The sequence below is a fragment of the Nannobrachium achirus genome (assembly GCF_963921795.1).
Source record: "Nannobrachium achirus genome assembly, chromosome: 7".
NCBI lineage: Eukaryota > Metazoa > Chordata > Actinopteri > Myctophiformes > Myctophidae > Nannobrachium > Nannobrachium achirus.
In genome coordinates, this window is record NC_137816.1 from 45,522,163 (window position 1) to 45,536,024 (window position 13,862).

The following is a 13,862-nucleotide window of genomic DNA, read 5'->3' on the forward strand; positions in this document are numbered from 1 at the left end:
GCAGGGGGGTCCCCCGGGAACCATGTTGAGAACCAGTCCACTTCTAGACCAGTGGTTCCCAAACTTTACAGGTCGAGACCCAAGAGACATTAAGACGTTTGACCAGAGACCCAAACTAGTGAAAATAGCAGATCTACAAGCACACAACACATCGCGAGCTTGTAGATCGGCTATTTTCACAACTTATTTTTTCTTACTTTCTTAGACTTGTTTTTAAAATGTATACAATTATTTAACCTTTTTTCTTTCATGTAAGTAAATAAAAAGGGATTTTTACTCAAGCCGATGACCCACAAATGGTCCTGACCGCCCTGACACACAGTTTGAACCAGTGTTCTCTAGAGTCTAGACTCTAGACCAAGGGTCTTCAACTTTTTCAGGCCAAGGACCTTAGTTGAGCAGGGACCCCCACAACCGGTTCATAGATTCCATATAGTTTCATCGTTTGACAGCACAATCATCAGTGTAGGCCTATATTGGATTCATGTCAATTTGTGTTTTCAGATATTGGACAACATTTGGAATCCATCATACAATCCATCATCAGTTCAAACACTGTGGCTAATCAAAACGTCTTGTGCTGGGGGAAGTCGTGTTTATTACCAACAAATTAACAATGTACATCAAATACTGTGTAAAATATTTAATACGCAGTTCGGAAATTATTTCCCCAAAAAAACAACTGAAGCAACTGGGTGCTGTATACGAAACATTTTCTTTTTTTTCCCAATCTGCTACATCATGAACAGAATCTTTTCTTCTGCTCAGACAAAACAACAAACTTTTAAAAGATTAATTCTTATAGGTGTTTGGAAGTTTTCTTTCTCTTTGATGTGACTCTCAAGGTCTGTGCCACCCGCATGTCTCTAAAGATCTACATGGAGAAGCACAGTAATATATTTGTATGGATGCATTCAAACATGCCATTTCCCATATCTATTTTCAATATCTATCATGTGAGCTTGCTGACAATAGCTTGGTTGAGTGAGTTCAGCTGGTTTGTCCATTTGTCTAAAGCAGTGTAGCGGGCTCCTCCTCTCTTCTGATAGTCCAGTTCTAGTAGCTGGTTAACCTGGTCGATGCGCCCATGGATCGTACTGAAACAAAGAACAGGCCAGGAGAGGAAATCAGAACAGAGGAGCAACAGTGAGTGAACAGTTAATATAAATTAATCCAAACCGATGCAGATTCTACAAATGTCTTCTGAAAAACATGTTTCTATATCAGTGGTGCTCAAACTTTTTCATGTGAAGGAACCCCAAAATTGCAATGTATTTCTATTCCTGTAGCTCTATATCTGAACTGACTGCCAATAAGGCTCATACATCACGTGTTCTTGTGAAACAAGTGCAGTCTTGCAGGCAATGCAAAGACTTCTGTTGGTTATGTATAGGTTCAGTAAGCAAAACTCACCATATTGTATACCTAACAGGGGAGAGCCATAAATGCATGTCTATAATTTTCTTACTGACATTATTTTGATACACTTGTGAATGGTGGTCGTTATCCGTGGTTAACTGTAGCATGCATCAGATTTATAGATCTAACAATGCAGTGTATATCACAAGCGTTGGACAACAACCTCTGCATAATTTATTTATTTTTTCCCTTTTTTGATCAGTTTTAAGTTTGTGACATACTGTACATGAATGCAGTGAGCAGACTACAAGTTGAACAGCGTTGGAATAAAGTAATCTGTCACTTGTCTTTCTGGAAATGTTTTCCAATGTTCTGAGGTTTCCTTAATCGGCTATGGTTTCAGAGCAGATAAAGTTGTGTTCTTTATTTAAGCACAAAACCCTTCAAAATAAAAGTAAAACATAACTGGGATTTAAATAAAATACGTAAGATACTAAAGTTAAGGGAAAAAATATATAATTTAGATATATTTTTCATTCAGCGAAGATAACCATGGTGTTTTCCCCTGTTTGGAATGGATCTCATGTGAAAAATATTTTGTTTATCCACTTCCAAATTGTTTTCAGAAATTAAACCATTTTACCAAATCAGCAATGGATTTGGAAGCCTTTTTTGTACGATCATGAAGCATGGTCACAAATGCACTACTTGTCTGAGGCATCCTTCTATAAATTCATTAAATCTTTGTGAGTGTATCCGTCCGTTTACACATCTCACCCGCCTGACTTTCCAAGGACCCATGGGAGTGCACTTCTGGAAAACCGCAGATTCGACTGATATGCCCATAAGGCAGTATATAGAGATCAATTGGATCAATATGCAAATATATGGGCATAAAATGATGACGTCAGGGGTCTGGGCATAAAGGCACAAGGACCGATACAACGTGTATTGCATAAATGGTGCGCATGCATTCCCAACATGCATTGTTGAGTACCGTATTTTTCCAAATAGTAGCCCGGGAGGATAATCCGTGAAATCGATGTGAACCCCCAGCGTTTAAAAAAAGACGTGCGGCTATTTGCCATCGTAATTGCGTCCATTTGAATGGCAGGCCATGAACAAAACGGTGTCAGACCTCCGGCGGGTATTTGGTGCCCGCCGACTATTTGCTCCCAGGCTATTATTTGGAAATACACGGTAGTCTAGTTTAAATAAGACTTTGTTCTTTAAATATTATATTAAGCATTTACAAATGGTTTTTATATATCTCACAATAATTTCTTCTGGAGATGTTATGGATATTTACAGAATTAAAGGGTTATTTTACTTTCAATGTTGGTCGTTTTATCTAGGCTTTTGTGAACTCCTCCAGACAGTTGCTTGATTCAGTATTTAGATATTTGATACAGATGTTATCAGACACGCCCCCTTCCTATACAAACTAGGGGTCTAACGATATAGTAACTGCATCGAAATATCGTTTTTAACTTAAAAAATCGAAGTAGATCGAAATGAAAACAGCTAAAATCGAATCGTATCGTTTTATTTTGTATCGTATCGAATCGGCAGTGCAAAGAATCTATTGTATCGATACTACCTACTTGTACATTGTATTTAGCATTTTTAAGAAGAAGAAATTTAAAGGAGGGGTTTAATTACTTTTCCATTCCATATAGCTACACTGGTCTATCGACAAATGTGTGTAATCTTTGGGTTCATGTCAAGGTGCAGGTTTGTCAATATACAATGTCCATGTATTTGGCAGATAATCACAGTATTTACTTACTTATATCCATAATAATACATGTTTCCCTTAAATCCTGCACTATCCACACCTTTCACACAGATTTAATTTCTTTGCTAGTTACTATATCGATTTTAAATCATTGAATCGAATCGTATGGTATTGCCATGAATGAACCAATATCGTCCATGTATCGTATCGTCAACCATGTATCGTGATATGTATCGAATCGCTATTAAAATGTATCGTTACACCCCTAATACAAACCCATTGTAACTTCAAACTCCCTTTTGTGACTCATAGTGCCCTCCTAATACATGAAGGGGACGTGTTTTTTGTTTTGTTTTTCAATCACTTTTTTCATTTACTTTTAATAATTGTTTGGGAAAATTAAATGTCTATATAAAAAATAAATAAACAAAAAAAGTAATCGAAAAAACACAGCGCCTCACATATTTGGAGGGCACTATGAGTGTCTATAATGAATGTCATTAGCCGACCATTTATTCACCCCTACAACTCTATCTAAACTGAAAACAAAACTGATGACTCATGCCTCCTGGTTTGACTGTAGGCCAAGGGACAACTATGAGGAAATGACACTATTTATGATAACGGAACTAGTTTTTGTTATGAGCTCATTTCACAGTGGATTTGTGAGCATAACAAGTAGCAACCTACTTGTCCAATATGCACTGCACCAGCAAACTCTCCACGTCACATACATCAATGTTCAGCTCCTGAAATAGCAGAGGAAAACAAGGCATCTTATATAAGCGATTAATCTCACTTCGTAATACACCAAATGTATCTTATTATGTCAATAGAAATTATAGAGAGAGAGAGAGAGAGAGAGAGAGAGAGAGAGAGATAATAAAAATAATAACAAAACAGTCACAGAAATACTAATGCAAATGACAGGATATAATGGCCTTGACACACTGAAAGCGTTAAGATTATTGCGTCATCGAATGTGTGTCCATTGTTTACCATGGTTGTTGCCACACTGGAGGTGTCGAGAAGACGCGTCTTTCAGACCTCGGTTCTATTTTGGACAGGAGCATTGACGGCACACACCATCCAAAACGTGTGTCACCTCTTTTTATTCTAAACTTGCATTGCAGCGTTATCTGTGTTTGTTTTAAACACGTTTGACCGTTCTAGAAATCAGTCCGTTTTTAAATTAAACAGACGATGTGAACAGTCGAACTCGCCCGATCGCCTGGTGTCAATGACGCTTTCAGTGTGTCAGGGCCTTGAGTTGAGGGTACTGTATATCATCTAGGCTCACCTTGGAGATAAATGGGATGTGTATTCTTGTGTATGGTTTGATGAGTTTGATAAGTACTTGAGTTCTAATGTTCCGGAGGAGTTCTGAAAACCAAGATAATTATGTATTAGTTTAAGTAGGACACACACTGAGCAACGTCAATATGGACTGAGGTTACGTTCGTGTTGATTTCGTCGACTAAAACTATGATGAAGAATGTAAGTAGACTATCTTTTTTCACTGACGAAAACCAAATAAAAACAAAACAAAAACTAAGCTATGGTGACTAAAACTAAGATTATATATATTGACAATTTTGTCAACAAAGGGACTAGTGTAGAAGAGATCCAGTAGAACTAAAAGACAAGTTATTTTATGTTTGGTTGCACTCGGGTGTTGCCCTCTGAAAATAGCAGTTCTACAAGCTCACAACGTGTCACGCTGAGCTTGTAGATCGGCTATTTTCAGCATGCAACCAAGTGTAAAATCAGCTATTTTTCCAGAAGATTAATATATGACTAAAACAAAATGGAATTGTATTCAAAAGAATTTGACTTGCTGTCAAAATCAAACACTAGTTCACCACTCACCCTCTATGTGCTCCCTGATGAAAGGGTCATCCATAATGTTACTGTGATTTGTTTTTAAGATTTTCTCAAATTCAGTGATGTCATTATTCTGGTAGGCGCTGAGAGTAAAAAAAAGAAAAGTGTCATATTGTTACACTCTCTAACAATTTATGTTCTCACAACCCATAACAAACTTTCTCATCCTGACAAGTTTCCAAACCACATTTCCAAATGCCAAGTCAACTATGTAAACACCCTATTCTTCTACAGTTTTGACTTGTGTTCTCAAGTCATTTGTTTACATAATTAAAAACAATAACGCTAAAAATGCATGCAAGGAAATGAAGCATTTACAGACAATGCCTGTTTTTCACTTAAATACGCCCTCCAGCTAATTTTACTTCCCGCTTTCCCCCCTAATATTCTTGCCAAGCCGCGTACATGTTTGTGGTTTGTAATCATAATTGAACATCAGCAATACTATAGTAGGCAGTCTATTCTAACTGTTGGTTCTAAGTTGGTATGTCAGTGAGGACAATAGTATGTCACTTATAACCAAATGCTAAAATAAAATAAAAATATATAAGGAATCAGCGGATACGGAAGCAATCTGTGTGTGTGCATGTATGGGTGTAAATGACTAAATACAGTTTTGGAGTAGGCAGGCCCAGAGGCTCTGACACTGGTTAAAATGTATAATATTGGAAACCAGTCTTTTCCACAGGTACAGAAAGCCTGGATACGCAAGGTTAGATGAGGAGAGAGCTCTCTGATTTGTTTTCCCATTCTAAATCCTACAGACGTTTTCAACATCATGTCATGTAAGAAGACTAACAACTGTTCCAAAGTAAACAAATGAGTCCGGCCATTTTTCTCATATGGATATGGATATGAAGCATCCACTGACGGTACCAATTTATCCAAAGAGTTTGAAAATAAAGGGCCGCCTACAACTCAAATAAAGTTCTCAGGCTTAAAAAAGAACAAAGACAACATCTCCCGTTACACATGCGTGCCATGTAATGTATCATTATTAATTCTTCAGCCTGCATATACAATGTGAACTACAGCAAAAGTACTGGAAAGGGACATTAGGCAGGTGGAAATTCTGGACATCAAAAGTACCGGTATTTAAGTAGCAGCAGTAGGTAAGGAGAAGCCAATGCAAGCCTGAACAACTAAAGTCACACAGTAACACGGTAATCAGGTCCAACTGATAATCATCATAATAGTAACTTGAATCGTGAAAACACGCTTGTCACTTACCTTACTAAATTTGTCATTGCTAGGATCTCTGGGTCATTTTTATAGGGTTTGGCCTTTGAAAGAAGAACGAGAAATGTTATGCTCAGCAATTAAAATGTAGATTTGGTCACACCTAAGACCATTCCTAAATGAAAGGATACCCTACTAGTGTACCCTAATCAATCAGTGTGCATGGTTTCAATGTACAGATTATTGCTAATTGTTTTTAGTTTACCTACGATCCTAGTATACTATTGCTATGTATTTAATGCTTAATGTAAATAGCTCTGTCTGGATTAAAGAGTGTCTGCTAAATGCCTAAAAATGTTAATCTGAACGGCAGAAGATGCATTCTGACCATAGAGAGAAAAGAAAAAGAAATGGCTGCTAAAGTGGCACCATACCATGTTCATTGCTCGTAACACTTTTGCTAAAATATTAGGGCTGGGATGCGATTAAAAGTTTTATTCTAATTAATTACAGGCTCTGTGATTAATTAATCGCAATTAATCACATTTTAATCGCACATCGATATTTGACCTGAGAAGCATTTCTTTTCAAGTAAAACAAATTTTGTTGTATGAGTGAATCAACGAGTGAGTTTTTTAAATCTACATTTTGCATCCACTGGACCAAGCAAAGCGCTCTGATCAGCTACTTCTCCCTTTGCGTTTGTTGTCTCTTCTTGGTTGGTGCATCGCTATGATCGGTATGCCCGAAACTGAAGGTTCTGTGGTGCAAAAACTAAGTGCGATTAAAATGCGTTAATTGTTTTAATTGCGTTAATTTTCTGTAATTAATTAATCGCAATTAATCAGTTAAAGTCCCAGCCTTATAAAATATATATACAGATAAACAGGGCTCCCACACATCTTTACACATTAATTTCCAAAACTTTTCCAGAATATTTAACCCGATTTCCAGGACTATATAACGATAATTCAGCTCAATAACGAGTCGCTTAATCCTATGTGCAATGCCCGAAGACAGGTAGTGTATGCCAGTGGTTCTCAACCTTTTCAGGCCGTGACCCCCGAAATAATCATATTTGAACTGGGGACCCCCACCCTGACGAGCACTAAGAGTAGAGGAATTTTGTATAACACGGTTTTATTGTGAAAATAGCCGATCTACATGCTCACAACGCCTTGCAACTGCCTCTAATATTTGACGATTTGGCCAATGTTTAATTTGTCATTTCAGAGGTATTAACAAAATCAATAACCAAAGACAATGCATAGCTATTTTTTCCAGGACCTTCCAGGACCCTTGATCAATTCCAAAACTTTTCCAGTACTGGAAAAATATTTTTCTAATTTCAAAATATTTCCAGGAATTTCATGACCGTGGGAACCCTGGATAAATGGATTCCCTTTCCAGATTGGATGAAATGGTTGATCTGCCTGAACTTTTGTATTATTAAAGAGCTGGAGAGACAGGGAGCCCCTGTTACTGAACACTCTTATAGCAACAAAGAGAGCTTGAACTTTTAACATAAAAATGTAATCGTTTTAACCAAAATCAGTTACAGCACCTTCAATCGTCCTCTACCCCGTAAGGGAAACATTTCAGTACACCAGCTTTCCAAATTCAAGCGTCTACATACCTCCTGAGAGTCAAAGGGGTTGATTCCTGACTTCATCAGCATGTTGGCAAGGACCAGGTACTTGAGGCAAGTGGTTCTCCTTGGGCTCCCTGACTCATCGTAGTTTTTAAAGGCCTCAAAGAAGTCTGTGTGAGCCTTCTCAAACTCACCCTCCCTCAGGTGCATCTTCCCACCACATTCTGTAGCAAAAAGAAGTACCTGTAGTAAGACTACATTATACACATGTTCACTACGAAGTACTTAAGCTCGTACATAACAAGTGTCACTGGCCTGCAATTCAGAACACAAAGTAGTTTTGCTGCAAGACCCTTGATAGATCTAGTGTAACCAGGCTATTCTGTAAATAGTAAACACATCCAGGTGAGCGACCATATCTTTATGACCTACAACTCAAACTTGCTGGGCTTTTTTGGTTAGTTTTTTCATCTGGAGTCCACCACAGCTCTGACCACGAGCGGTGGGGTACAGCGCTGAATCGATTATTTGTATCATTCAGAAAAGGTACCATACCAGTTCCACCTAGAATGGGAAGATATATACTGTATCTATATACATTTACATATATAAGGATAACACAGACAAGAGCAATGTGTAGGCTAGGTGGTGGACATTGCTCTTGTCTGTATTATCCTTATATATGTAATCCTGTCTCTGTTCCTTTGTGTCAATTGTTTGTATATACATGTTGTCGCATACATGGCGGCTGTGTCGCAACTCGCAAGACAAATTTCAGTGTGAACTGACAATAAAGTACTATATTATATCATATCATTTTCTTTCCATTATGTTGAATGGAAAATGAAATTGTCTCATCTGTCACAACTGTGAAGTGATGGACTATACAAAACGGACTGACAAACTATACAATCTTTTTAAGAAGACTTTTGCAGCTGACTGAGGTGAAGGAGCTGAAATCACAGCTTTTTTCCAGAAAGCCGGGTTGGTAAAATTAATGTCACCTCTACAGCATCCTAGCATGTAATTGTGTGCCATATTCTCAATAAACACCAGAAATGTTTTTAAGAACAGGATTGAAATCATGGATGCCATCAACAGCAGATATGTGAGGGAGTTCAGACTGCAACTGAAAAGAATATGAGATCCTGTGTGTTTCTCCCTCCAGATAACATCTAGGCTAATTTTCCTACTTATATAGATCTCAAATGACTGTCCATGGGGTCTATTAAGCAGAACTCTCCCTGTCGTCCTCTCAAAGCAAAGAGTGGAGCCCATAAGCCTATCACTTTTACACTATTTGTTTGCAGTCAAAAGTGATTTTATTTTTTTCATGAATGTGTTACTAGCTGTCATGATGCCTTGGTTGTCCCAAACGAGCCGCCAGTCTCATAAATTATGTACTGTGCTGGCCAATCACAGCTTGTCTTTTCCAGACTTGGCAAAACACATAACAGCATAACATGATTAACAGTGTGGCGGCTTGTGTGGGACAACGATGGCATGGATGCGTGTGTAATGACAACTAATAAGATTGATTTAAAAATAATAAAAACAAAACTTTTGACCGCAACAAATGGGGTAAAAATTAGTCTTATGGGCTCTGCTATGAGGGCTGCTGGGTCTTCTGCTGGTGAAACTGGACAACAGGGGCATTGACAGTTATTTGGGATCAATATAAGTAGGAAAATGAGCCTAGATGTTATTTAGTCTGGAATTGTCCTTCAAAGTTAAGAGTTGCGTGGATTTTGATAGAGTAAGGAGATTCATGACAAATGCAAGAGCTGCTACTGTGCCAAACTCATACCCTTGTATAGTATGGTATGGACGATATACTGCATACAAGACCATACACCATTATACTGTACCTCTGATGACGCCCATGATGAGCGGGTGAGGGATGGCTGACTTGATGTGAAGAGACTGCTCGTACAGGGCCTTCAGTTTCTTATTATTCTTCTGTGCCGTGTACATCTGGATCTCCAAAGCGTATATCTCTAAGAGCTGTGTGCCTTTCTTCAGGTCATCCTCTCCATCGTCCGTCTACATTCAACACACAATTACCATTTTCCATACCGTAAGCAACTTTACAACAGTAAGCTCAATAGGGACAAGATTTTCTTTTTGTAATTTGTTGGATTAAGAGTGATTAGGAAGGTATTGCTGTTGGTGGCTGCCAATTACCTAATGATATTCTGGGCCATAGTAACTCAAAGAGGACTGACTCTTGTCTTGAGTTTCATTTATTCACCTCTCAATAACCAACATTGTAGCATTATCTTTGGTGTATAAACTTATTTTCATAGTTTGGATACTACAAATTACACATTTAACACAAATATAAAAGAATGGGCATACAATTGAAATTTGTTTTGTTTTGTTATTTTCTTAATAAAGTTGGTTCCTTCCTTTTCCTTATGTAAAGTGACTTTGAGAAAAGCGCAATATAAATCTGAGCTATTATCATCATCAAATGTAGCTATAATAATTAATTATAATAATAATTTAATAGTTAAAAAGTAATAAAATTCATGTATTTTAAATATGTATTTACCTGACACGACTGGTGCAGTTGTCGAAGTATTTTCTGTAGTTTTCCATACTCTTCCCTCTCCAAGTACAGTTTCCCCAGCTACAGAGCAGCAGCAGGCAATTAGTTGCAAAATGACATATCTTAGCATCTCTTTCTTTACCCAAGCAATAAATAGTGCAATTAGACTCGACATACCTTTGTGTTAGTTTTAAACCATAATCTGTCATTCTTGGCATCTTTCAAAGCCTCCAGAGTCGTTTCATAGAACTCCTGTAGTAGGTCCATCTAATGACAAAAGAATAGGTGACAAACACAGGCATTCTAAACATGTTTAAGCAAGACAATGCATTACAAATGAATGCCATACATCATGTGGTTAATCTGTACCTGTTTGGAGGTGGAGATGTAGTCCAAAATGGAGTTGATGGACTTCTCCGAGTAGTTCCTGGTGACTGCACTCCTGATATACGTCAGCAGTTGCTTGTATCTGTTCATCATTTCTGGAAAGTTGGTCTGCAAGGTTGAGGCACACAGAAAACAATCATTTCAAAGATTGTCACCTAATTGGATCATGCAGTCAGTGGCAGGAGATGGGAGTGTATATTACACAGCATACCAGCTTGAAGTTGATTTTGATCATCTGTTTGAGTGCTTTGAATCCCCATTCTCCTTTCTCTCCTTCTAGTTCCAACACCTGTGGGCACAACACGCTCATAAGTCAGCGTTAAACGTCCACAGACTGGAAATATGACTTGCGTTAATAATGTCCTCTGTAAAATATGACAGAGTGTAAACTGTTATTAGGAAGAGTGGTGATCATCTTTGGCCCCAAATGTTATACCTTTTGAAAACTGCTGAGTGCTCCTTTGGGGTCATCCTCCTTGAGCGCTTTGGAGTTGTAGTACTGGTTCTCTAGGTCCACATTGGGTTCAGAATTGCTGTCCTCCGAGTATTCCTCCATTGACACACAATGCACTACATTAGCTAGATACATACATATACCAATACATATACATATATAGATATAGATAATCTCTGACAGTTTCCTTGACAAGTTGACATCTGCGAACATCATGCTCAATGTAGGGTTCCCACACATTTTTACCAATGAATTTCCAAAACTTCTGCAGAATGTTTAACCCAATTTCCAGGCCTATTATATTATATAACAATCATTCAGCACAATAATAAGATATTTTTATGTGCAATGCCCAAAAACAGGCAGTATATAGCAAAAATAAAGCCATTCCAAATTTTGTGCCAATTTCTTTGCTACACCACTCTGCTGCACGTTGAGAGCTTGTAGATCTGTTCTTTTTTGTCACATCCAGTACACATTAGGTTGCAATCACGCAGCCCGTTCCCCGAAGAAACTACTTATGTTACATATTTCGTGTAATGTCAAAATATATGTTTTGGAAAATGTTTTTTTCTTAACAAAATCAATAGCCAAAAACAATGCATAGACAAATATTTTTTTCCAGGACCGTTGATGAATTCCAACCCTTTATAAGTAATGGTTTTTCTAATTCAAAACTATACTCCATGAATTTCATGACCGTTGGGAACCCTGTCAGTGTTGCCAGCTACCATTAGCCGGCTAGTATGTTGCTCAGTCATAAACACAGCTAGGCCTAGCCTAGCTGCTCCCAGTTAGCCAACGAGCATGTTTAAATATTCCACAAAACCGCTCAGCATATGAACTATAGCCCGGCTACTCTGCAGCTAAATCCAACTGACTCAGTCTAGCTCCAGAGTCAGCCTGATCACACGTTAGCTGCCCTTCTATCCTACTACAACATCTAACCGTTAGCTAAGCTAACACATTAGCCTGTTCGCTGTACCTAGCGACCTGTGAGACAGCACTCGTTCTTGCCTAAAAGCGAACAAAACTCAAATAAGCCCAACTTATTGGATAATTATTACTGTTACCAGATCATAGTCTTCTTCATCGTCGCACATAAAATCATCTTCCATGTCAGACATCTCGATGGTTCTCCTTGCTGCCTACCCAAGAAGCTGCAGCAGCCTAGCCTAGGAGAAGTCACCAGCCTAGACTGATGTGTGTGTTTGCGTGCGTGTGTGTGTGCTGCTGGACACAGTGTGGAGGAAGTTACAACGACATTGTTTTGCCCATAGATGGCGCTGTTTGATAGCATCAAATGGACTCGAGAATAAATACACCTGCAGCCATCTAGTAGTAAGTACTCTAGTACTCTAGGGCAGGGGTTCTAAACCTGTGGGTCGGGACCCCCAGGGGGGTCCCCAAATTATTTGGGGGCGGTCCCCAGATTATTATTTTGAAATGTGCAACATTGTTTTCTCACTCAACAGTAAACAAACCAACATAAAGTTTAAGTGTATACTAGTATAGAGGGTATCTGCACATTTCTAAAGTGGCAATTTAAGGACTTTTTAATACCTCTATAATGACAAATTAAACATTGGCCAAATCGTCTAGAGGCAGAAATTGTGAAAATAGCAGATCTACATGGGCTAGAAAAAGGCTAGAACCGTCTGAGCTGCTCCAGTGTCTCTCTCTCTACTGCAGCAGATCTACATGCTCACAACGCCTTGTGTTGCGTTGCGAGGCACTGTGAGCATGTAGATCTGCTATTTTCACAATAGCACCATGTTATACAAAAAAATGTAATGCCTCAACTCTAGTGCTCGTCAGTGTGGGGGGGTCCCCAGTTAAAATATGATTATTTTGGGGGTTGCGGCCTGAAAAGGTTGAGAACCACTGCTCTAGGGCAGTGTTTCTCAAACTTTGACATTTCAAGGTCTCCCTTTAACTCTCACAGTGTACACAACACATGGAACCAAATAAACCTGTCAGGGTTCATTTGGTTCCATTTGTACACTGTCAGAGTTACAGACTTGTATGGGTCAATTTAGACCCCCATAAAGGAACCATAGAGAGTCCCTGAAATCCACTTTGAGAACCACTGCTCTAGAGCACTGCTTCTCAAACCTTTTCACGTCAAGGACCCCCAAATTGACACTTATTAGCCCGCGGACCCCCATTTGAGACGATATACGCCAGGGACCCCCATAAGGTAATTTTTTTTACGGCTCTAGCAGTGATTCTCAGCCATTTTAAAGTCAAGGACCCCCAGTTTGACATGCATTTAAAATTTTAGGCTACGGACCCCCATTTATTTGCATTTCTATCTCTGGGACCCCAATTTATATTGTAAATAACTCTGAAAGTGTACAAATGGTTCCATTCGTGCACTCTCTTAGTTACAGACCCATAAGGGTCCATTTGGTTCCTAACTATCATTTAGCTGGGGAGCCCCTAGAATCTCCCTCAAGGACCCCTGGGGGTCCCCGGACCCCACTTTGAAGCATTTGAATGCTCTAGACTAGAGCGATAGCTAGCCGCATAAAAGAATGATTTGTACCTCTGGCCAGAAGCCAATACCACTTACAATGTTCTTGTAAATCGTGTAAAAAGTGTGCTGCGCAGTGCCGTAAAGTCTATTATTTTTTATTACACTTTCACATATTGATATCATAATAACCAATGTGCTCTAAAAGAGAAAATACTGAAACCAATTGGGTCTGATAATAAT

The 13,862-nt window shown here is 38.7% G+C and overlaps 1 protein-coding gene across 2 annotated transcripts; it reads right to left on the reverse strand.

Annotated features, from left to right (window-relative positions):
- Nucleotides 1-587: 587 nt before the first annotated feature.
- Nucleotides 588-12,348, reverse strand: cops2 (COP9 signalosome subunit 2). 2 transcript variants are annotated; one of them, XM_080729496.1, is made up of 13 exons: nucleotides 12,217-12,348; nucleotides 11,126-11,239; nucleotides 10,901-10,978; nucleotides 10,672-10,797; nucleotides 10,480-10,569; nucleotides 10,306-10,383; nucleotides 9,620-9,794; nucleotides 7,797-7,975; nucleotides 6,212-6,264; nucleotides 4,967-5,064; nucleotides 4,398-4,480; nucleotides 3,788-3,846; nucleotides 588-1,097 (listed from the first exon to the last, which is right to left on the reverse strand). In XM_080729496.1, exons 1-13 carry the CDS (start codon nucleotides 12,268-12,270, stop codon nucleotides 953-955), a joined length of 1,332 nt encoding a protein of 443 aa, XP_080585622.1. In that variant the 5' UTR covers nucleotides 12,271-12,348; the 3' UTR covers nucleotides 588-952. The 2 variants fall into 2 exon arrangements, with proteins under 2 accessions (XP_080585622.1, XP_080585621.1); XM_080729495.1 differs by having other exon boundaries at nucleotides 12,211-12,333.
- Nucleotides 12,349-13,862: the final 1,514 nt, after the last annotated feature.

Bases quoted from the DNA above. Each gene is read 5' to 3' on its own strand.
- cops2 (XM_080729495.1), bottom strand. From the start codon at position 12,270: ATGTCTGACATGGAAGATGATTTTATGTGCGACGATGAAGAAGACTAT. The intron at 11,240-12,210 runs GTAATAATTATC...GTGTCAATGGAG, and splicing joins AAGACTATGATCTGGTAACA to GAATACTCGGAGGACAGCAA. The intron at 1,098-3,787 runs GTAGGTTGCTAC...TCTTTGTTTCAG, and splicing joins GTGCAGTGCATATTGGACAA to TACGATCCATGGGCGCATCG.